Source organism: Capricornis sumatraensis, chromosome 10 (assembly GCF_032405125.1).
Source record: "Capricornis sumatraensis isolate serow.1 chromosome 10, serow.2, whole genome shotgun sequence".
Taxonomy (NCBI): domain Eukaryota; kingdom Metazoa; phylum Chordata; class Mammalia; order Artiodactyla; family Bovidae; genus Capricornis; species Capricornis sumatraensis.
Genome location: NC_091078.1, coordinates 67,574,284 through 67,597,283, shown reverse-complemented (window position 1 = coordinate 67,597,283; position 23,000 = coordinate 67,574,284). Strand labels below are relative to the sequence as shown.

The window sequence follows — 23,000 nt, the reverse complement described above, 5'->3', positions numbered from 1 at the left end:
AGATCTCTGGTTGGAAGCCATCGCTGTGAAAGAAGGTGCTTTCCCTGCCTGTGAAGCACCTGTCAGTTTTTACAGGATGGAGTCACTGTACTTTGGAGTCAAAGTCACTTGAGTTTGTCTCATCTACTGAGGATGAAGAAGCAAGGTCATAATGAGATTCCTGGCAGAACAGCCTTGTGTTTTGGAATAAACACTCCCACAAATTATTCCCATATCAAAGTTATCAAGCAGCTAATCAATGTGAAAGTTTTCTAGCAAACAAAACACATGCATATCTAAAAGACTTTTTACATTAAAAAACACGTACATCTCACATCGCACAAAGTCATTTTTTAAAAAGAAGACATTAATAGAGTGAAATAGAAAAGGAACCAACGAGAGGGAAGGCTGATTTAGCAGATATCAGTTTATTCGACATAGTGCATGATCCAAAGCATGGGATACTCCACAGACAACAGGATTTCCTACCTCCCTATTACAAAATACTGGATACCTTGAATATAGTTGATTCAAGGTTCCTGCTCCTTTTCTCCTACATCTAGAATTAAACAGGTTTCTCTGTGTAACACACAGTTCACATTCACCGAAGGCTTTGGGGAGAGGGGGAAAATAGGGCTTACAGCTGCCCCCCAAACCAAAGGCACTTAATGTTAAAAGATAAAGCACAGTAGAGTCACCCCACAGACATTCCTGCATGTTCCGATGGCTGAACTTGAGCGCGCCATCGCTGGCCCAAGTGGGATTTGTCATAACAATGTAAAGACACTGATTTCCTTGAAAAAGCAAAGTGCGGTATGAATATAAAGACTCATCCCCACCACCCCACCCTATTCTTTTCTGAAAATAATACATAAGAGAACAACTATTTTACATGACTAGTATCACCAGAGGTTCACACATGGGGAAAAAATAGCTAAAAAATCATCTGTCATAAATTCTCACTATGAAATCACAATAGAATCTGATATATCCAGAGGATCTGCGAGTTGGCAGTGAGCCTCAGACATCACGCTGTGCAGATGAACTCACTGGACAGATGAACTCACTGAGGCCCTAGAAGGTCAACACTGGGACCCTGGGGTCTATCCCCATGGGCAGACCCTGGGTAGAACACAGGACCCTGAAGCCTAGCTCAGGATGCCCTCCACCTCCTTCCTCTTTAAAACACTCTCAAAAGTAACACATGAAACACATCACACAATAAAGCGCACGTGCCGATGCAGGTCAGCGATTTGGTCTCGCCATTCGGTTCCTTTGGCCACTGGGCAGGCATGTAACCCACCTTGGGGTGGGAATTCTTCACACCAGGTTGTTCAGCCTTCTGAGGGAAGCCGCGTGCAGAGTTGACACGACTGCTCGGATTCGGGAAGGCTCTTTTTGGCTCTTAGCCCATGGTGGGCAGGTGGTCAGCTGCACAACGGAATCCCAGATTCGAAGCAGAGCTGTCGGGTGTGTTCTGGCTTCGAGCAGCACAGCGATACCTGTAGCAGTAAGACTTTGCAGAGAGAACCAGACAGGTGAGTGCTCTTGGACTCTTGATTGAAGGCTCTCAACTGTCAGATTCATGTGGTAACCAACTACCAGCTATGGAGAGTTATGCCAACTTGTAAACAGTGCCTCCCCTATAGGCACCCACCCCATGCATATGGAATATGTAGGTTTCAAAAAAGGTACCCCATTTAGAGCTCACCAATGTCCTTCACATTATAAACTTGACACAGATATAATACAAAGATGTTGCTGTCAACATTACTTAGAATAGTCAAAAACCATGAAACAAGTACTGGTTACTTAAGTTGGGCCACATCCAGAAGTTGGACTAGTAAGTAGCCACTCAAGGCATGTTTTCATGGAACATTTAATGACACAGGAATGTCTCAGGATACAATGTTAAATGAAAAAGTTAGGATAGGAAACCATATATGTAGTGTGATCTCAACCTAGATCATCATGTATGCCAAAGAAAAACAGATTGAAAGATTCAAAATGCACCAGAATCTGAATGGTGTCTGTGTGAGTCACTCAGTCGTGTCCGACTCTTTGAGACTCCATGCACTGTAGCCTGCCAGGCTTCTCTGTCCATGGGATTCTCTAGGCAAGAATACTGGAGTGGGTTATCATTTCCTTCTCCAGGGGTTCTTCTCAACCCAGGAATTGAACCTGGGTCTCCTGCCTTACAGGCAGGTTCTTTACTGACTGAGCTATGAGGGAAACCCTCAGGCAGTGGAGTTTCAAATTTCTGATAATAAGTACTACTTTAATAATTTGAAAAGTTATCTTTACATTTAGAATAGTATTTGCCATGACACCAAGTAATAAAGCTAAATGGCAATTGAGACAATATTAAGAACAATATTAAGATACAACTTAATATACAGCAAGTTGGCAAAAATTAAATTGCAAACCCAGGAACATCAAGAGTAGGAAACGCTGTGAAAAACACTTTTTTCTTAATACATTGCTTTTGGTGTTTAAATCACAATAACTCATAAAGCTATATATTTTTGTGAGGGGATTTGTTTTGTATTGTTTTATTAGTGCAGACTATGATATATATATATACAAACACAGACATCAAGTTCTCCAACCAAAGTTCAAGTCACCTTCATCACATATTTTTATTCACATTTGATTATAATAGCACAGAGGAACTAAATGAGTTACCCTAGATGACACATTTGTTCAAAGAAGTAGAATTCAAACCCAGATCTAACTGTGGCGTGCTTGCTTCCCTAGCAAGATGGAAAGGTATATCACATCTCATGCTTCTTTCCCACCCCTGATAAATTCTCCTGCATGTGCACAGATACTCACAAATAAGAGAGTCTAACATATTCCTGGCCACCTACTAGATATTCAGTGAATAACCACAAGATGAGTTGATTTAAACACTTCAAAAGCTTCCATATTCCAAAAATAACCATGCAAGGAACTCTTACGTCCTAAGATTATGCTTTAATCCAAAATAACAGAGAACGAAAATAAACTAGGTACCCAATGTTTGAAAAGCATCAACTCTGAGTGAACCCTGTGAAATTAAAGTCCCTGCTGCTGGGTAAAGAAACTGAGCAAAGAATCATTTAGTGTATACTCTGGAATTCATGAAGGAGAGATAATCTGTGGAGGGGAAAATAGGTCAGCATGATAAAAGTGGTCCCTGCCCCCTTAATTCTTATTATTCTCCTTTCTCTCACAAAAGTTGAATGTTTCTAATCTTCATAAAAATTATCTCTAAAAGCTGACAAAGAAATTGGAACCCTTCTCTGGAGCACTTCTACCATAGAAACAAAAAAAACAAAAGACATGCTTTTCTTTTACAGATAGTGAAACAATAGCAACCAATTTTCTCATTTTCCCCACCACCAGCGAGGAATATAACACTATTACCAACATTCAGGCAGGCAGAGGGACAATGAATAAAAAGTATGCTTGAAATAATGAAAAAGTTGATGGCATCTGCTACGACCTGTGACTGGGATGCAATGGCGGCTCCAAACTGGCTAGAGGTGACCATGCAGGAAGACACAGCAGAAGCTCTGCTATATGCAGGCCTTACTCTTCGGGCTGCTGTGAAGCAAAGTGCTTTGGCATTTCTAGAATCGAGATCCTGTGGATAATGCAGGGCCCCATGCTACCACTGTCTCTGGTGGCTTCCACACTGAAGCAAGAATGCAGTTCACGGGGAGGCAGGCAGTCAAGTAGGGACAGTCATGTTCCAAAACTGTACCACATATGACAAAAAAAAAAAAAAAACAGTCAAGTGTTTCCTGACTGCCTTCAGCGTACACTGTCTGGCTGGAGCTCACAGGCTGGTTGAGGAAACAATGATTACACGTCAAAAAGGCAAAACAGCCTGGGGTTAAAAGAATCTGGGGCTATTGCTAATTCAGGGGAAGAAATGGTGGCTTGTGGATGTCTACGTTTTTAGGAATGATTTTTGGAAGGCAGAACTTGGTCAGAGTGGGACTTATCTAAGGTCTTCTGACTGGGGCTTCCCAAGTGGCTCAGTGATAAAGGACCTGCCTGCCAACATAGGAGAGGCAGGTTCGATCCCTGAGTCAGGAAGATCCCTTGGAGAAGGAAATGGCAATTCACTCCAGTATTCTTGCCTTGTAAATCCCATGGACAGAGGAGCCTGGCAGGCTATAGTCCATGGGTCGCCATGACTTAGCGACTAAATAATAACAACTTCTGACTTGAGGATATAGAGAATACCTGGAGAACTGACTTAAATATCTTTTTCCAGGTCACAAAAACAGAGATTCCGATTCAGTAAGACTGGTCTGGGGTCCAAGAATCTGCATTTTTAACCAGCCTGTAGGTGCTGCTCATGCTATCAGCCCATGAGCTACAGATTAAGTAGCACTGATTTACAGGACTTAGAAAGGAGGAAAGAAGGTGTGTTAAGTGGAGAAAACAATGATGTCAGAGGCATGAAAATGGAAAAATTCAGGTAAGTGAAAAGAACACCAAAGCCATAGGCTGATGGCATCAAAGCACAGTTTATTTATTCATTAAATATTTGACAGTTTACCACACGCTAGATGCTGCTATTCTAGGCAAGAGGGATACAATGCAGAACAAGACAGTTCAGTTCAGTTCAGTTCAATCGCTCAGTCATGTCTGACTCTTTGCAACCTCATAGACTACAGCATGCTAGGCTTCCCTATTCATCACCAACTCCTGGAGTTTCCAACCATCTCATCCTCTGTTGTCCCTTTCCCCTCCTGCCCCCAGTCCCTCCCAGCAGCAGGGTCTTTTCAAATGAGTTAGCTCTTTGCATCAGGTGGCCAAAGTATTGGAGTTTCACCTTCAACATCAGTCTTTCCAATGAACACTCAGGACTGATCTCTTTTAGGATGGACTAGTTGGATCTTCTTGCAGTCCAAGGCACTCTCAAGAGTATTCTCCAACACCACAGTTCAAAAGCATCAATTCTTCGGCACTCAGCTTTCTGCACAGTTCAGCTCTCACAATCAAACATGACTACTGGAAAAACCATAGCCTTGAGTAGGCAGACCTTTGTTGGCAAAGTAATGTCTCTGCTTTTTAACATGCTGTCTAGGTTGGTCACAACTTTCCTTTCAAGGAGTAAGCGTCTTTTAATTTCATGGCTGCAGTCACCATCTGTGGTGATTTTGGTGCTCCCCAAAAAGTCTGTCACTGTTTCCCCATCTATTTGCCGTGAAGTGATGGGACCGGATGCCATGATCTTAGTTTTCTGAATGAATGTTGAGGTTAAGCCAACTTTTTCACTCTCCTCTTTCACTTTCATCAAGAGGCTCTTTAGTTCTTCTTCACTTTCTGCCATAAGGATGGTGTCATCTGCATATCTGAGGTTATTGATATTTCTCCCAGAAATCTTGATTACAGCTTGTGCTTCATTCAGCCCAGCATTTCTCATGATGTACTCTGCATATACGTTAAATAAGCAGGGTGACAATATACAGCCTTGACGTACTCCTTTTCCTATTTGGAACCAGTCTGTTGTTCCATGTCCAGTCCTAACTGTTGCTTCCTGACCTGAATACAGATTTCTCAAGAGGCAGGTCAGGTGGTCTGGCATTCCTATCTCTTTTAGAATTTTCCAGTTTATTGTGATCCACACAGTCAAAGGCTTTGGCATAGTCAATAAAGCAGAAATAGATGCTTTTCTGGAACTCTCCTGCTTTTTCAATGATCTAGCAGATGTTAACAATTTGATCTCTGCTTTTTCTAAATCCAGTTTGGACATATGGAAGTTCATGGTTCATGTACTGTTGAAGCCTGGCTTGGAGAATTTTGAGCATTACTTTGCCAGCATGGGAGATGAGTGCAATTGTGTGGTAGTTTGAGCATTCTTTGGCATTGCCTTTCTTAGGGACTGGAATGGAAACTGACCTTTTCCAGTCCTGTGGCCATGCTGAGTTTTCCAGATTTGCTGACATATTGAGGGCAGTACTTTCACAGCATCATCGTTTAGGATCTGAAATAGCTCAACTGGAATTCCATCACCTCCACTAGCTTTGTTCATAGTGATGCTAAGGCCCACTTGACTTCACATTCGAGGATGCCTGGCTCTAGGTGAATGACCACACCATCGTGGTTATCTGGGTTATGAAGATCTTTTTTGTATAGTTCTTCTGTGTATTCTTGCCACCTCTTCTTAATATCTTCTGCTTCTGTTTGGTCCCTACCATTTCTGTCTTTATTGAGCCTACCTTTGCATGAAATGTTCCCCTAGTATCTCTGATTTTCTTGAAGAGATCTCTAGTCTTTCCCATTCTGTTGTTTTCCTTTATTTCTTTGTGTTGATCACCGAGGAAGGCTTTCCTATCTCTCCTTGCTATTCTCTGGAACTCTGCATTCAAATGGGTATATCTTTCCTTTTCTCCTTTGCTTTGGCTTCTCTTCTTTTCACAGCTATTTGTAAGGCCTCCTCAGACAGCCATTTTGCTTTTTTGCATTTCTTTTTCTTGGGGATAGTCTTGCTTCCTGTCTCCTGTACAATGTCACAAACCTCTGTCCATAATTCTTCAGACACTCTGTCTATCAGATCTAGTCGCTTGAATCAATCTCACTTCCACTGTATAATTGTTAGGGATTTGATTTAGGTCATACCTGAATGGTCTAGTGGTTTTCCCTACTTTCTTCAATTTAAGTCTGAATTTGGCAATAAGGAGTTCATGATCTGAGCCACAGTCAGCTCCCAGTCTTCTTTTTGCTGACTGTAGAGAGCCTCTCCATCTTTGGATGCAAAGAATATAATCAATCTGATTTTGGTATTGACCATCTGGTGTAGAGTCTTCTCTTGTGTTGTTGGAAGACAGTGTTTGCTATGACCACTGCATTCTCTTGGCAGAACTCTGTTAGCCTCTTCCCTGCTTCATTCTGTACTCCAAGGCCAAATTTGCCTGTTACTCCAGGTAGGTCTTGACTTCCTACTTTTGCATTCCAGTCCCCTATAATGAAAAGGACATCTTTTGGGGATGTTAATTCTAGAAGGTCTTGTGGGTCTTCATTAGAACCGTTCAACTTCAGCTTCTTCAGCATTACTGGTCAGGGCACAGTCTTGGTTTACCATTAATATTAAATGGTTGTCCTTGGAAACAATCAGAGATCATTCTGTCATTTTTGAGACTGCATCCAAGTATTGCATTTCAGACTCTTTTGTGTACTATGAGGGCTACTCCATTTCTTCTAAGGGATTCTTGCCCACAGTAGTAGACATAATGGTCATCTGCGTTAAATTCACCCATTCCAGTCCATTTTAGTTTGCTGATTCCTAGAATGTCCATGTTCACTCTTGCCACCTCCTGTTTGATCACTTCCAATTTGCCTTGATTCATGGACCTAGCATTCCAGGTTCCTATGCAGTATTGCTCTTTACAGCATCAGACCTTGCTTCTACCACCAGTCACATCCACACCTGGGTGTTGTTTTTGCTTTGGCTCCGTCTCTTCATTCTTTCTGGAGTTATTTTTCCACTGATCTCCAGTAACATACTGGGCACCTCCCGACCTGGGGAGTTTATCTTTCAGTGTCCTATCTTTTTGCCTTTTCATACTTTTCATGGAGTTCTCAAGGCAGGAATACTAAAGTGGTTTGCGATTTCCTTCTACACACATTTTGTCAGCACTCTCCATCATGACCCGTCCGTCTTAGGCGGCCCTACATGGCACGGCCCATAGTTTCACTGAGTTAGACAAGGTTGTGGTCCATGTGATTAGATTGGTTAGTTTTCTGTGACTGTGGTTTTCAGTCTGTCTGCCCTCTGATGGAGAAGGATAGAGGCTTATTATGGAAGCTTCCTGATGGGATAGACTGACTGAGGGGGATATTGGGTCTTGTTTTGATGGGCAGGGCCATGCTCAGTAAATCTTTAATCCAATTTTCTGTTGATAATGTACCTGTTATCATGAAGCTGACTTATATTCAACAGAGAGTAAATAGTCAGACAATAAATAAATCGATAAATTCAAGAGTGTTTCTGGCAGCGGTCAGCTTGGAAGAAAGTTAAATAGGGAAAGAGGACTAGGCATGACTGGATGCTACTTAGATAAGGTGGCCTGAGAAGGTCCCTCTGAGGAGGCGCAATGGGAGCTGAGCTGCCTAGAGATTTACAGAATGAGAATTCCAATGACTGGTACAGAAAGGAAAAATGATAAAAAGCAGGAAGCACGGGTGGATAAATAGGATGGAGTTACTTTAAAGGCAGTCTTCTCACCAGAAAGAGGAGGTTGGGCTTGACACAGATGGGAACTGTGACAAACATTTTGCTGATATACTCGCCCAAAAAGGCAAAATTCAAGACTCATTAGCTATTTAAACTTGGACTTCCCTGGTGGCTCAGATGGTAAAGCATCTGTCTACAATTCGGGAGACCTGGGTTCGATCCCTGGGTCGGGAAGATCCCTTGGAGAAGGAAATGGCAATCCACTCCAGTACTATTGCCTGGAAAATCCTATGGACAGAGGAGCCTGGTAGTCTACAGTCCATGGGGTCGCAAAGAGTCGGACACGCTTTTCTAAATCTGCTCCATTGATAAAATGGGTCTGCTGCTGCTGCTGCTAAGTCGCTTCAGTCGTGTCCGACTCTGTGAGACCCCACAGACGGAAGCCCATCAGGCTCCCCCGTCCCTGGGATTCTCCAGGCAAGAACACTAGAGTGGGTTGCCATTTCCTTCTCCAATGCATGACAGTAAAAAGTGAAAGTGAAGTCGCTCAGTTGTGTCCAACTCTTAGCGACCCCATGGACTGCAGCCTACCAGGCTCCTCTGTCCATGGGATTTTCCAGGCAAGAGTACTAGAGTGGGTTGACACTGCCTTCTCCAAAATGGGTCTACTACAAAATTGGTCTACATGGGATAATGTCAAAATGCTTCATCCTATCTTTACATGAAAAAGTTAAATGGTAGACGTGGAGATTATTTTAACTATTACTTTATAATGAACCCAATGCTCTTTTTAAAGGAACTCACTTTGCCTGTCTTATCTGACTTCTTTGGGTTAACCCACTTCTTAACTAAAACAAAAGAACTCATTAGCTTTCCTGTAGGCCTTAGATATCTTATGCTGTAAAGATGATAATTCTCTTGCCAACATCTGAACAGTTATGCATTTGCTGGGCTTCCCTGGTGGCTCAAATGGTAAAGAATCTGCCTGCAATGCAAGAGACCCGGATTCAACTCCTGGGTCGGGGAGACTCCCTGGAGACGGGAATGGCAACGCACTCCAGCATTCTTGCTTGGAAAATTCCATGGATAGAGGAACTGGCAGGCTACAGTCCATGGGGTCACAAGGAGCAGGATTGAGCGACTTCTACTTTACTTTTTGGGCTCCTCCAGTGACTCAGCGGTCAAGAATCCACCTGCAATGCAGGAGGCACAGGAGACAAGGGTTAAATCCCTGGGTTGGGAAGATGCCCTGGAGAAGGGCATGGCAATCCACACCAGTATTCTTGCCTGGAGAATCCCTTGGACCAAGGAGCCTGGTGAGCTACAGTCCACAGGGCTGCAAAGAACTGGACATGACTGCAACAACTTAGCATGCATGCATTTGCTACATAAATAGGAAAATTATTTGCTATATAAATGGGAAAGGTGAGGCACTATCTCTGGTGACAAGCGTTAAGGTTAGGGTTAGGATTAGGTCTTTGTTGAATGGCACAGTTCTATATGCAACCTATCTCTCAGATTATATAATAAATTACTTTAAAATTAGGTGTTCATATGCCACAAAATACAGGCTGTAGCAACGTTAACAAAATGTGCCTGCCTGGAACACTGTGGTCGGAAAAGATGCTTATGGTGTATAAGAGATTTTGCTTATAGCCATACTTGAAGACCTTGGTACATACAGCATAATTCCATTTGGGGAAGAAAAATTAAAACTGCACCAAAAAATTGAGTAGAATAATATCAATATGTTCTTTAGAAAGCAAGGTAGATTATTTTTTCATTTTTATGTTTATTATTTATTTTCTAATTTTTATAGAATGAAAATGTTTTGCTTATATAACAAAAAAAGCTTAAAATAAGTGATAAAAAGAGCTACTCTTCCACTGGATCACAGCAATACCTAAACTCTTCCATTTACCTAAATGATAACGAAGTAAACCCTAAAAAGCAAGTCTCACTACAAGTTACTGTTGAAAAGGTCAGGACGATCACATGAGAAAACACTCAATTCACAATATCATTGCGTTTTAAATGTACTCATTCACTCAGCAAACACTTATTAATATAAGTACTTCATTGTAAATTCCAGTAATGGACAACTAATGAAATACATAGTCAAAGAGGAAAATGGCCTGATTTTATATGTCCTCATTGCTCTTTCTTTTTTTCCAACTCTACTTTTAGCATCAAAAATGGTTATTAATGATGTTAGGACTTTGAGTGGCTAAAATATAGGTCATTTTATTAATTAAGAACAGAGGTAGTGGTGAGGACCTGTTTTAGCCCCATTTCATCAAAATAGCTAATTACTGTGTGGAATTGATCTGGATAGCTGCACTCAGCACGTGAGCCTGGATTCAAGAACAATCCATTTAAGATAATGGCTTACTAGCCTTGGGGCACTGGAGTCAAGTGGGATGGCAATATGGCTTTCATGAGAGGAAGAGGTTTAGGTATAAAGAATAGTTTTGAGGCATCTGTAGCTCATTAAGAACAAAATGATTGCAGAAAAATGACACAGTAGAACCCAGGTCTCTCAATTTCCCATCCACTGCCCTTGTCAGTACACTTGATCAACTCCTTTTGCTAGTAATCTTGGTGTAAAATGGTGGGGTTGTGGGGGCAGCAAGTAGAATTTCCTCAGTGTTGTGAGTTAGGCTCTAAAGATGTCACGGGAATTTATCTAACAACTTCAAAAACAACTATATTTCTTGAGTACTTACTATGTGAACTGTTCTAAAATCTTCACATGTATTAAGTGACTTAATCCTTCTAATAACCCTGAGGTAGGTATTATTATATGTGCATCATATATACAAGAAGAAAAATGAGGCACAAGTATGGTAATGGTGTTCCTAAGACCACATGGCTTATAGCCATGAATCTAGGATTAGAGTTCTTTCAATTCCATTCTAGAATCTGTGCTCTTAACACCATGTTGACTCACTGTTGTTCTTTCTGTGCTCTCTTATCCTTACTGAAGGCATACTTTGGACGGACTCTCAAAAAGTCAGAAATAATCATCAGTGCTTACTTTAGTCATGCAGACTGCCCCTGATAATGATCAAAAATAAGTCACCTTCTAATTAAGGTGATTTTTTTTCAAAATGAATTAACTATTCTTTTTATTGATTTTCTTTCTTTTACTGATTTTCACCTTTGCCATAAGAATTATTTCTAGGATTCTGCCTATCTAGTTAGTAGTTCACTTGCTGGTTCTTTATTCAGAAGAGAAGATGGAGGGGAGACAATCTTAATAAAGATGATTATTAAGAATGATGGCACTGTTTGGAAAGAATTATGTCCTCCAAGTTCTTATGTTTGAAGCCCTAACCCCTGGTACCTCAGAATGTGACTGTTTGGAGGTAGGATTTTAAGGTGATAATTACATTAAAAGTAAGCTGTTAGGATGGTCCTTCATTCAATCTGAGTGGCATTCTTGTAAGAAGAGGAGATTAGGACATGAAGACCCCTGCATGCATGGAGGAGAGACCTTACAAGAACACAGACAGAAGGCTGTCATCTTTAAACCTAGGAGTGAGACCTCAAGAAAACAGACTGGTAACACCTGAATCTTGGACTTCTAGCCTCAAGAACTGTGAGAACATAAATTTTTATTGTTTTAAAACAACAACAAAAAAAAAAAAAAACAAAGAATGATGGGATTAGCAGCAACTAACTTACTGAGTCTTTACCATGAGCTAGGCATGTGTGCACATACATTTGTTTGGTACATTTGTTCCTCATAAAAACCTTACAGTAGCTGCAATTATGATGCACATTTTACATATGTGAAAACTGAGACTTAGAAAGATTAAGTAATTTGTCTAAAGTTACAGGCAAAAACTAGCAAAGAGAAGTTAACAGAATTCCAACCCAGATCTAATTCTAGACTCCACAGTTTAATGCACTCACTATACCTAGTGGCAGTTAAAGCTGTCTTAATCTAGTGGCAAGAATAAGCACTCTGAAGGTAATTCACAATCAACACTGTGCTATTTCCTTGACCTCGCCAAAATAACCAGACTGAGGTTACATACCTACATCATTTACAATTAATTTGACTGAGATCCTAGAGTTGCCACTTCTCTCTGGAAAACCTTGTGGTTCCCACTCAGTTTTTCCCACTCTGCTATTCTCTCTTCTGGAACACTCTCTCCATCCCTCTGATCCTGACTAAATTAAAACTTATCCTTAAAGGTGACTAAGAAAAGTTACAGATGTGTAATATAAACTCTAAATCAACTACAAAAATTTTAAAACAAAGAGTTAAAGCTAATAAGCCAAAGAAGAGACAATGAAGTGATTAAAACAACTTAATCCAAAAAAGTTTAAAAAACAAGAGAGAGAGCAAATGGAAAAGAACAGATGAGACAAAGAGAAAAACAAATCTCAAGACAGCAAATTTAAACCCAACCATAACAATAATCATGTTAAATGTAAATGGTCTAAACAGCAAGTGAAAATGCAAAGATTATGTGAATAAATTCATTAACTCAGATGAAATGGATTTATTCCTTGAAAGACACAAACTCCCAAAGATTAATCAATAACAAACAAATAAATTTACCATATTAACAGACTAAAAAGAAAAACCACATAAACATCTCAATAGCTTCAAAGAAACATCTGGCAAAATCCACATCCATTTCTGATAAAAACTCTCAAAAATCTAAGACTAGAAGGAAAGCTGCTCAAGCTGGTAAAGGGCAGCTTTGAAAACACTATAGCTTATATCATAGCTAATTTTGAAAAGCTGAATGTCTTTCTTCTAAGATCAAAAATTAGGTAAGACTATTGTACTTATCACTCCTATTCAATAATATACTGGAGGTTCTAGCCAGAGAGAAATACAGCAAGAGAAAGTAATAAAAGATATCCAAATTAAAAAGGAAGAAGTAAAACTGTCTATGCTCCCAGTTGGTATAACCACTTATGTAGAAAATACAATAGAATCTACAAAAACATTACTAATACAGATGAGTTTAACAAGGTTACACAACACAAATATACAAAAATCAACTCTGCCATGTAACTGTATTTATTAAAAACATGTATTGGGATAAAAGATATTTGAAAAGCATAAACTAAGAAGCTTATAAAAATTTAAAACATTTAAAATAAGCAAGCAAAATGAAATGGTAAAGTAGACATATTTATATGTATGGCACTGGAATATTCTGGTGTTCATACTTGAAATGTTTTTTACAAGTTTCATTTACTCCACTTATCTGTGAAGAAAAAATCTTTTGGTCCTCAGTTCTTATAGAGTAAATGGATTATCAATTTAGAAAAGTGCCATATGTCAGAGACATAACTGGTGGCAACTAGAGTTTTGAACTACTGCTGTGCAAAAAGAGATTCACCTGTTTTTCATGGAAGTCTGGTTCCCCAGCAAGAGGATTCAGATACACCTGCAGTAACAGCTTGAATCAGAGAAAAAAAATCTGGGACTACAGACAGATGGGTACATGAACATTTTAAACTACTCGAATGGCCTAGGGCAATGCTTTTAATTTAAAATTAGAATTTTAAAGATAAATTTGTCTACATCTTGTTACAAAGATAGGTATAAAGCATAGTTTGAATCAACTCTGAAATTCCATCTAAATGATTATATTAAAAATTCTAAGAAATGAAGAAGACACACACACATATGAACTCTCTCATACACATAATTTAAAGAGAGTCTTTTTAGGCCAGTGGTTCCCAAACTTTGATGTATGTTATGATCACCTTGACAGCTTTAAAATCCTGATGTCCAGGTCATAATACAGAAAAATTAAATCAGGATAAGGTGAGTGAGCAAACAGGCGTCAGTACTTTTTATAGATCCCAGATGATTCTAATGTGCAATAAAGTTTGAGAACCATTATTTTAAGGCAAAGTTTGACAATGCCTCGATTATCAAATTAATAACTTAATTTGGAGCCATTACAGGGTATTTTAAGTCTCTAACTGCCTAGACTGACTGAATTATCATAGGATGCTTCATGGAGGAACAATCTGCGAAATGCCATCTTTGCATAGGGATAGAAAGACAGAAGTTGAAGTGCTGGAGACACTAAAAATACATGACTTAAAGAAAAAAAGGGAGAGGCGTGCTATTCAATTTCTGAACTCCTTAAAAAAGGCTACTCATGAAACACTGAGTCACTTCTACTAGCCAAGGACAACTGTCTCTGACACTGACATTACAGCCCAAAGAGAAAAAGCATTCTCTGAGATTAATGTTTATTCTACAAAGCACATTCTATATACCAAGAACATTTGGGATGTTTCCATTTCGATATACCACAATCTACCCTCCATCTATAATTCTTACCTTAATAGCAATAGAGAAGCCAAAAAAATATCTGGAGCCTCAAATAAATTAAGGGTGTGGTTCCAGACTTCCATGATGGAAAAGGTATACAGTCCACCCAGATTCGTGGGACAACAAAGATCTCTCAAAGGGTCACAAAACAACAGATGGAATACGGTTGACAACAGACCATTTATAATCTCTGCTTCTTGCATCACTTATTGCCATGCCTGTGCCCAAACTTATTTGTTTTTCTTGCTTTGATGGAGATGTATTAATAGACATGGATGGGACATTTGGGGGTTAATGATTACAATGAACCCATAAACCTGCTGTTGTAACACCAAAGCAGAGGTTAGTGACTCGACTTACTTTATGGCACATGTAGGATCCACCTTTCTTCACCCGGTCTTTCCCAGAAGGGGGGCCTTTCTGTGGATGAAAAGAAGAGAACTCATTAGCTCAGATAGTACAGCTGCCCCTCCAAGGACAGAGAGAGAGAGTGTGTTAATCACTCAATTGTGTATGACTTTTTGCAACACCACAGACTATAGTCCACCAGGATCCTCTGTCCATGAGAATTCCCCAGGCAAAAATACTGGTATGGGTAGTCATTTCCTTCTCCATCCTCAGAGCATTTATTTTAATCCAGCCAGCTCTCTCATGGTTGCCTAAATAGGGCACATGCTTTTCTGTCCCTCGGTCTTGCATCTGCACCCATGCACCTTCTCGAATGCCTTCCAAATCCTATATCCTCTGAGGTCCAGCTCAAGTTCCCACTCTTCGATGAACTCTGTGACTACTTTAAGCAACCCAAACCCCTACCGGCTTTCCTTCCTAGATGACTAATAGGCTGCCTGGCAACATCTCTTACATCAGCTTCTCATGCTGACAGGCAACTTTATCCTGCATTATAACTGGCCTGCAGACCTAGAGTGGCAAGCCTCTTTGAGTTATGTTTTTAAAATCCTACTCTGCAACATCTTATAAACCCTTTCCTAGCTGAATAAATAGATATAATTTTTCTCTCCAAAAAAAATTTAGGTCAGGTTTACTGAGGTATAATTTATATAAACTTATATTTCTACAATGCTTAAATGTACACTTCTAATGAGTTTTGACAAATGTATAATCATATAACAACCATCACAATCAAGACAAAGAATGCAGTTTCTCTTTTTCAAAAACATTTATATAGTGCTTATTATGAACCAAGTAGGGCTCTAAGTATTTTGCAAGTATTAACTCACGTGACTTCTGTAACAACTTCTGATATTAAGCAAGTGTCAGAATGAGGATTCACCCTGAGACAGCCTGTGGCTTCCACTATAATGAGAACTGAAACCAGAAAGAGCAAGCCGAGATGTAAGACTATTTCTTCTAAAGAGGGCTTTGGAAAAACTGCAACAGAAATGAACGCTGTAAAGTTTTTGTTGCCAGGGTCAAAAGCCTCATGATTAGGTTGGCCATGCAAAGAGTATCTGGGAGCTACCAGTAAACTCCTACAAACCAGAACCACATCTGGGAAGTCTGAGAGGGATAAGAGTTTTGTGTTTTTCCCTTGTTATACAAAAACAACCAATGATACAGATGTGGAAAATTCTTAAAGAGATGGGAATACCAGACCACCTGACTTGCCTCTTGAGAAACCTATATGCAGGTCAGGAAGCAACAATTACAACAACAGACATGAAACAACAGATTGGTTCCAAATAGGAAAAGGAGTACGTCAAGGCTGTATATTGTCACCCTGCTTATTTAACTTATATGCAGAGTACATCATGAGAAACGCTGGGCTGGAGGAAGCACAAGCTGGAATCTAGACTGACACAAGAAATATCAATAACCTCAGATATGCAGATGATACCACTCTTATGCAGAAGGTGAAGAGGAACTAAAAAGCCTCTTGATGAAAGTAAAAGAGGAGAGTGAAAAAGTTGGCTTAAAGCTCAACATTCAGAAAATGAAGATCATGGCATCTGGTCCCATCACTTCATGGGAAATAGATGGAGAAACAGAGGAAACAGTGTCAGACTTAATTTTGCGGGGCTCCAAAATCACTGCAGATGGTGACTGCAGCCATGAAATTAAAAGACGCTTACTCCTTGGAAGAAAAGTTATGACCAGCCTAGATAGTATATTCAAAAGCAGAGACATTACTTTGCCCACTAAGGCCCATCTAGTCAAGGCTATGGTTTTTCCAGTGGTCATGTATGGATGTGAGAGTTGGACTGTGAAGAAAGCTGAGCACCGAAGAATTGATGCTTTTGAACTGTGGTGTTGGAGAAGACTCTTGAGAGTCCCTTGGACTGCAAGGAGGTCCAACCAGTCCATCCTAAAGGAGATCGGTCCTGGGTGTTCATTGGAAGGCCTGACGCTAAAGCTGAAACTCCAATACTTTGGCCACCTCATGCGAACAGTTGACTCATTGGAAAAGACCCTGATGCTGGGAGGGATTGGGGGCAGGAGGAGAAGGGGAAGACCGAGGATGAAGGGCTGGATGGCATCACCGACTCGATGGACATGAGTTTGAGTAAACTCCAGGAGTTGGTGACGGACAGGGAGGCCTGGCGTGCTGCGATTCATGGGGTCACAAAGAGTCGGGACACGACTGAGCGACTGAACTGAACTAAACTGAACTGAACAGTGCTTCTTATTTCAGTTTTCTTTTTTCTTTCAAAGTGTGAGTTGCTTAGTCATGTTCAACTCTTCATTCTCATGGACTGTAGCCCACCAGGCTCCTCTGCCCATGTGATTCTCCAGTCAAGAATACAGGAGTGGGTATGCCATTCCCTTCTCCAGGGGATCTTCTTGACCCAGGGATCGAAACCAGGTCTCCTGCATTGCAGGCAGATTCTTTACTGTGTGAGCCAACATGAAATCTCAGTTCTCCTTTTCCTTGTCAAAGGCCCAGATCTAAGTGGCAGAACCTAAAAGAACCATGTTTTCTCCAAGCATAGTTAATACGCTGATCGGAAAACAGTACGTTATTGTTTTCCAAGAAAACAACTTGTGAGCAGAACTTCATGTTTTTTTCAAAGCATTTTCATGTACTTAAAAATTGTCAAAGACCAAGTCACTGGCTATCGTTCATTCCATTGCAAGGCCAAAGTTATTTCCATGCCCTTAAGTGCTTTATGTTACACTGTTAAACTTTTATTGATTACAAATGGGCAAGCTATAAATGAGAAGAACTACAGCTGAAAATAATGACTTCACACCACAGCATCCTTTCCAGGAATATCTGGAATCCGACAGCCATTAGAACAGAATCTGCTCGGTGAGTTTATTATTGTATAAAAGTAGCATAATCACCCAGAATTCACCAAAGCAGAGATGAAAGCATTTATAACTGTGCTGGTATCCAACAGAATGGCCACTCTCTCCTACATTAAATTTCTTTTTTGGAGATTCTTGCATCGCACTGCTTTGGGTGGTTCTCTGCATGCTGGGTTATAATGTACCAAATGACGGTCTAAATTCTGATTAAAGTTGCTCACAGTATATGCTGGCATGCAAGATTCAATTCTTTTCTCAAGTTAGATCCAAGAACAAGAAGGAGCTGATTTGCTAACAGGAAGGAGTGAGAACAAAATAGTTCCCTTTCATCAGCATCTCATATGAACCAAATCTTCAATCAATAGAAATGACATTCAACAAAGTGACACACAAGTCCTAATGAGAGTCACCCCAGGCTGATAAGACCACAGCAGTTAATACAGTCCTCTAGGTAACTGCTCAGCCGATCCTTATAAATAAAACTATTTTTGCCAGAAAACATGATGCAGGATTATAGGATTAGCTACATCTGTTTGAAATGCTTACCACTTTGCAAAATAAACAAAAAAAAAACAAAAAAATTACTAGCAGTGTATAACGAGTTGAATAGTGCCTCCTCCCTCAAGTTCATGGTCACCCAAAGCCTCAGCACATGACCAAATTTGGAAATAGGGAGCATGCACATTTGTAAATTTTGTGTTAGTTAAGGTAAAGTCATATTGGATTATGGTGAGCTCTGAATCCAGTGACTGGTGTCCTTGTAACAGGAGGAAAGGACACAGAGAAGGTCATGTGAAGATGGAGGCAGAAACTGGGCTGATATAGCTACAAGCCAAAGAATGCCAAGGGTTCCGGGGTACTGCCAGAAGCTAGGAAGAGACAAGGGAGGATTCTAGAGACTCTGAAGGGAATATGGCCCTGCCAGGACCTTGGTCTCAGACTTCTAGCCACCAAAATTTTGAGACAATAAAATTTGTTTATTCAAGCCACCAAGTTTGTGGTAATTTGTTACAGCAGCCCTAGGAAACTAACATAAAGGGGAAATGCCTCCATTTCTTTTTGCTGAAGAAAGGATCAATAAATCAAAATTAACATCATCTCTCACAGTCAAGTCTGTTGTTGTTTAGTCGCCAAGTAGTATCTGATTCTTTCTCAACCCCTGGACTGTAGACCGCCAGGCTCCCCTGTCCATGGAATTCTCCAGGACAGAATACTAGAGTGGGCTGTCATTTCCTTCTCCAGAGTATTGTCCCAGACCAGAGATCGAACCTGGGTCTCCTGCATTGAAGGTGGATTTCTTAGCACTGAGTCACCAGGGAAGCAGGTTAAAACAACTTAAAGGAGCTACAGACTGTAGTGTCTGAATACCTCACCTTTCTGCCTAATACCTGGTAAGAAGAGAGGCTGCTGTGCCCGAATGACCTCCACCACTAGTATTCAAGAATCAAAGTAAAAATACACACTGAATACAGAGATATTGCTCAGAAACAGATAAGAACCCATGTGAAAGTTGATGACAGTGTTAAGTTCTTCTATATCTTTGCTGATTTTCTATCTAGTTATACTACCAATTGCTGAAAAATGAGCATAATCATCTCCACTTAAAACTGCAGGTTAGACTATTTTTCCTTTCAGTTTTATCAGTTCTTGCTTCATAGGTTTCAGCTCTTTTCTGAGGCATGCATATTTAGCATTATTACATCCTCTTGGTAGATTGATCGTTTTATCATCAAACAATGCCCTTCCCTGACTCTGGTGATTTTGCTTTGAAGTCTACTTTATACAACATTAAAATAGCCATTCCTGCTGTTTTCTGATTAATGTTTACATAAAACATCTTTTCCCATCATTTTGTTTTGAATCTATTATACCATTATGTTTGAAGTGAGTTTTTTGTAGAACTGTATTTAGTTAGTTATGTTTTTTAATCCACATTGCCAATGTGCCTTTTAATATTTAGACCATTGCCCTTTCAATGAAATTACTGATATTTTAGGACTTAAGACTGCCATTTTGTTATTGCTTTTGTCTGTTCTCTACTTTTTGTTTTCTTTTTTCTGCCTTCCTGTGGCAGAAAGATTTCTCTAAAGAAATTAATTCTTATTCACTTCAGTTCAGTTCAGTTCAGTCACTCAGTCGTGTCCGACTCTTTGCGACCCCATGAATCGCAGCACGCCAGGCCTCCCTGTCCATCACCAACTCCCAGAGTTCACTCAGACACACGTCCATTGAGTCAGTGATGCCATCCAGCCATCTCATCCTCTGTCGTCCCCTTCTCCTCCTGCCCCCAATCCCTCCCAGCATCAGAGTCTTTTCCAACGAGTCAACTCATTGCATGAGGTGGCCAAAGTACTGGAGTTTCAGCTTCAGCATCATTCCCTCCAAAGAAATCCCAGGACTGATCTCCTTCAGAATGGACTGGTTGGATCTCCTTGCAGTCCAAGGGACTCAAGAGTCTTCTCCAACACCACAGTTCAAAAGCATTCACTTACAATGCTTAATTACAGTTTTACATATATATTTAATATATATATTAATTAAACATATAACATATATATATTATATAGTATACATTACTGTACAAGTATTAAATATATACAATACTTACTTTATACATATAAAACTGTGATAAGATATAAAATATTAGTCTACTGGTATTATTTCACCAATTCCAGTGAAGTACAGAAAATTTACCTCCCTTTATATCTTTTTTGCTTCCCCTGTTTATAACTGCATTAAATATTTCTTCCAAACATATTTAGAAACACATCAACATCATAGTTTCTACTGCAACCATCAAACAAACCTTGGAAATCTTGAGAGGACAGCCTACTATATGTACCCATACTTTTCTTACTATGTTCTTTCTCCCATCCTGATGTTCAAAGGTTCTTTCTTGAATCATTTCCTTTCTGTTTAGGGAACTTCCTTTAGACATTCATTTAGGATAGGTCTGCTGATGACAGATTCTGTAGTTTTCCTTCATTTGAAAATGTCTTGATTTTTTTCTTATTCCTAAAAGACATTTCACTAGATAAAGGATTCTGGGTTGGCAGTTTTCAACACATAAAAAAATATCATGTCCATAAGGAATACGGGGCTTTCCCAGTGGCTCTGGGGTAAAGAATCGACCTGCAATACAGGAGACCCGAGTTCAATTCCTGAGTCATGAAGATCCCTTGGAGCAGGGAGTGGCAACCCACTCCAGTATTCTTGCCAGGAGAATCCCATGGACAGAGAAGACTGGTTGGTTGCAGTCCATAGCATCGCAAAGAGTCAGACAGGATGAAGCAACTTAGCATGTACCATAAGGAATATAGCAGGAAAGTATTGCGTCACTTCTTCTGCCCTTTGTTAGGATCTCTGATGAGAAACCCACACAGTGTCATTCACACTGGCTTATCCCCTACAGGTTGTGTTGATTTTCTTTGGCTTTTTTAAGATTTTCTGTCTCTGGTTTTCAGAAGTTTAATTATTATATGTCTTGGTATGGATTTCTTCTGTTCAGTTCAGTTCAGTCGCTCAGTCATGTCCGACTCTTTGCAACCCCATGAACTGCAGCATGCCAGGCCTCCCTGTCTATCACCAACTCCTGGAGTTCACGCAAACTCATGTCCATCGAGTCAGTGATGCCATCCAGCCATCTCATCCTCTGTTGTCCCCTTCTCCTCCTGGCCCAAATCCCTCCCAGCATCAGAGTCTTTTCCAATGAGTCAACTCTTTGCATGAGGTGGCCAAAGTACTGGAGTTTCAGCTTTAGCATCATTCCTTCCAAAGAACACCCAGGACTGATCTTCTTTAGGATGGACTGGTTGGACCTCCTTGCAGTCCAAGGGACTCTCAAGAGTCATCTTCAACACCACAGTTCAAAAGCATCAATTCTTCGGTGCTCAGCCTTCTTCACAGTCCAACTCTCACATCCATACATGACCACTGGAAAAACCATAGGCTTGACTAGACGGACCTTTGTTGGCAAAGTAATGTCTCTGCTTTTGAATATGCTATCTAGGTTGCTCATAACTTTCCCTCCAAGGAGTAAGTGTCTTTTAATTTCATGGCTGCAGTCACCATCTGCAAGTCTGTTTCCACTGTTTCTCCATCTGTTCCCCATGAAGTGATGGGACCACATGCCATGATCTTCATTTTCTGAATTTCGAGCTTTAAGCCAACTTTTTCACTCTCCACTTTCACTTTCATCTTGAGGCTCTTTAGTTCTTCTTCACTTTCTGCCATAAGGGTGGTGTCATCTGCATATCTGAGGTTAATGATATTTCTCGTGGCAATCTAGATTCCAGCTTGTGCTTCCTCCAGCCTAGCGTTCCTCATGATGTACTCTGCATAGAAGTTAAATAAGCAGGGTGACAATATACAGCCTTGACATACTCCTTTTCCTATTTGGAACCAGTCTGTTGTTCCATGTCCAGTTCTAACTGTTGCTTCCTGACCTGCATATAGGTTTCTCAAGAGGCTGGTCAGGTGGTCTGGTATTCCCATCTCTCTCAGAATTTCCCACAGTTTATTGTGATCCACACAGTCAAAGGCTTTGGCATAGTCAATAAAGCAGAAATAGATGTTTTTCTGGAATTCTCTTCCTTTTTTAATGATCCTATTTAATGTTCACTTAGCCTCTTGACTATAGATTTAAGTCTTCTCTCAAATTTTTGACGTTTTCAGCCATTATTTCTTTGAGTAACCTTTCACCCCATGCTCTTTCCCCTCTCTTCTGGGATTCCCAAGACAAAATTTTAGATGATCATTTTTAACAATCACAGAGTTCCCTGAGACACCATTTATTCATTTTGTATTTTCTCTCCAATATTTATATTGAATAATTTGTTTTTGTTTCCAGTTCACTAATTTTTCCCCTGCTCTGTCCCTTTCATTCTGCTGCTGAACCCATTCAGCAAGCTTTTATTTTGGTTATTCTGTTTTTCAGTTCTAAAATTTGCTTTTAGTTCCCATTTATATTTTCTATTTCCTTTCTGAAGTTTCTATTCTCTTTTTTCATTTGTTTCAAACATGTTAGTATCTATTGACTGTCTTTCTTTGATCTAGTTTGGTGTCTCCCCTGTTCTTGGTATGACAATTCATTTTTCACTTGAAACCTGGATAATGTTTATATGTTACATGACTCTGGCTCTTTTTTCAAAATTATTGTACTACTAAGTTTCATTTTAATGTTTTAAATTATTTATTTGTTTTTTGCTGTGCTGGGTCTTTATTGCTTTGTATGGGCCACTCATTGCAGTGGCTTCTCTT

At 40.1% G+C, this 23,000-nt stretch overlaps 1 protein-coding gene across 3 annotated transcripts in view; it reads right to left on the bottom strand.

Annotated features, from left to right (window-relative positions):
* Positions 1-453: 453 nt before the first annotated feature.
* SUMF1 (sulfatase modifying factor 1) overlaps positions 454-23,000 on the bottom strand; it is a 98,119-nt gene continuing 75,572 nt past the window's right edge. For 2 of the 3 annotated variants that reach the window (XM_068982417.1, XM_068982419.1), the window contains 2 exons: positions 14,835-14,894; positions 454-1,495 (listed from right to left, as the gene is read on the bottom strand). In XM_068982417.1, the coding sequence (XP_068838518.1) occupies positions 1,385-1,495; positions 14,835-14,894 (171 nt within the window). In that variant the 3' untranslated portion in view covers positions 454-1,384. The remainder of the gene's footprint in view (positions 1,496-14,834; positions 14,895-23,000) is intronic. The other variant, XM_068982418.1, reaches the window with a different exon arrangement.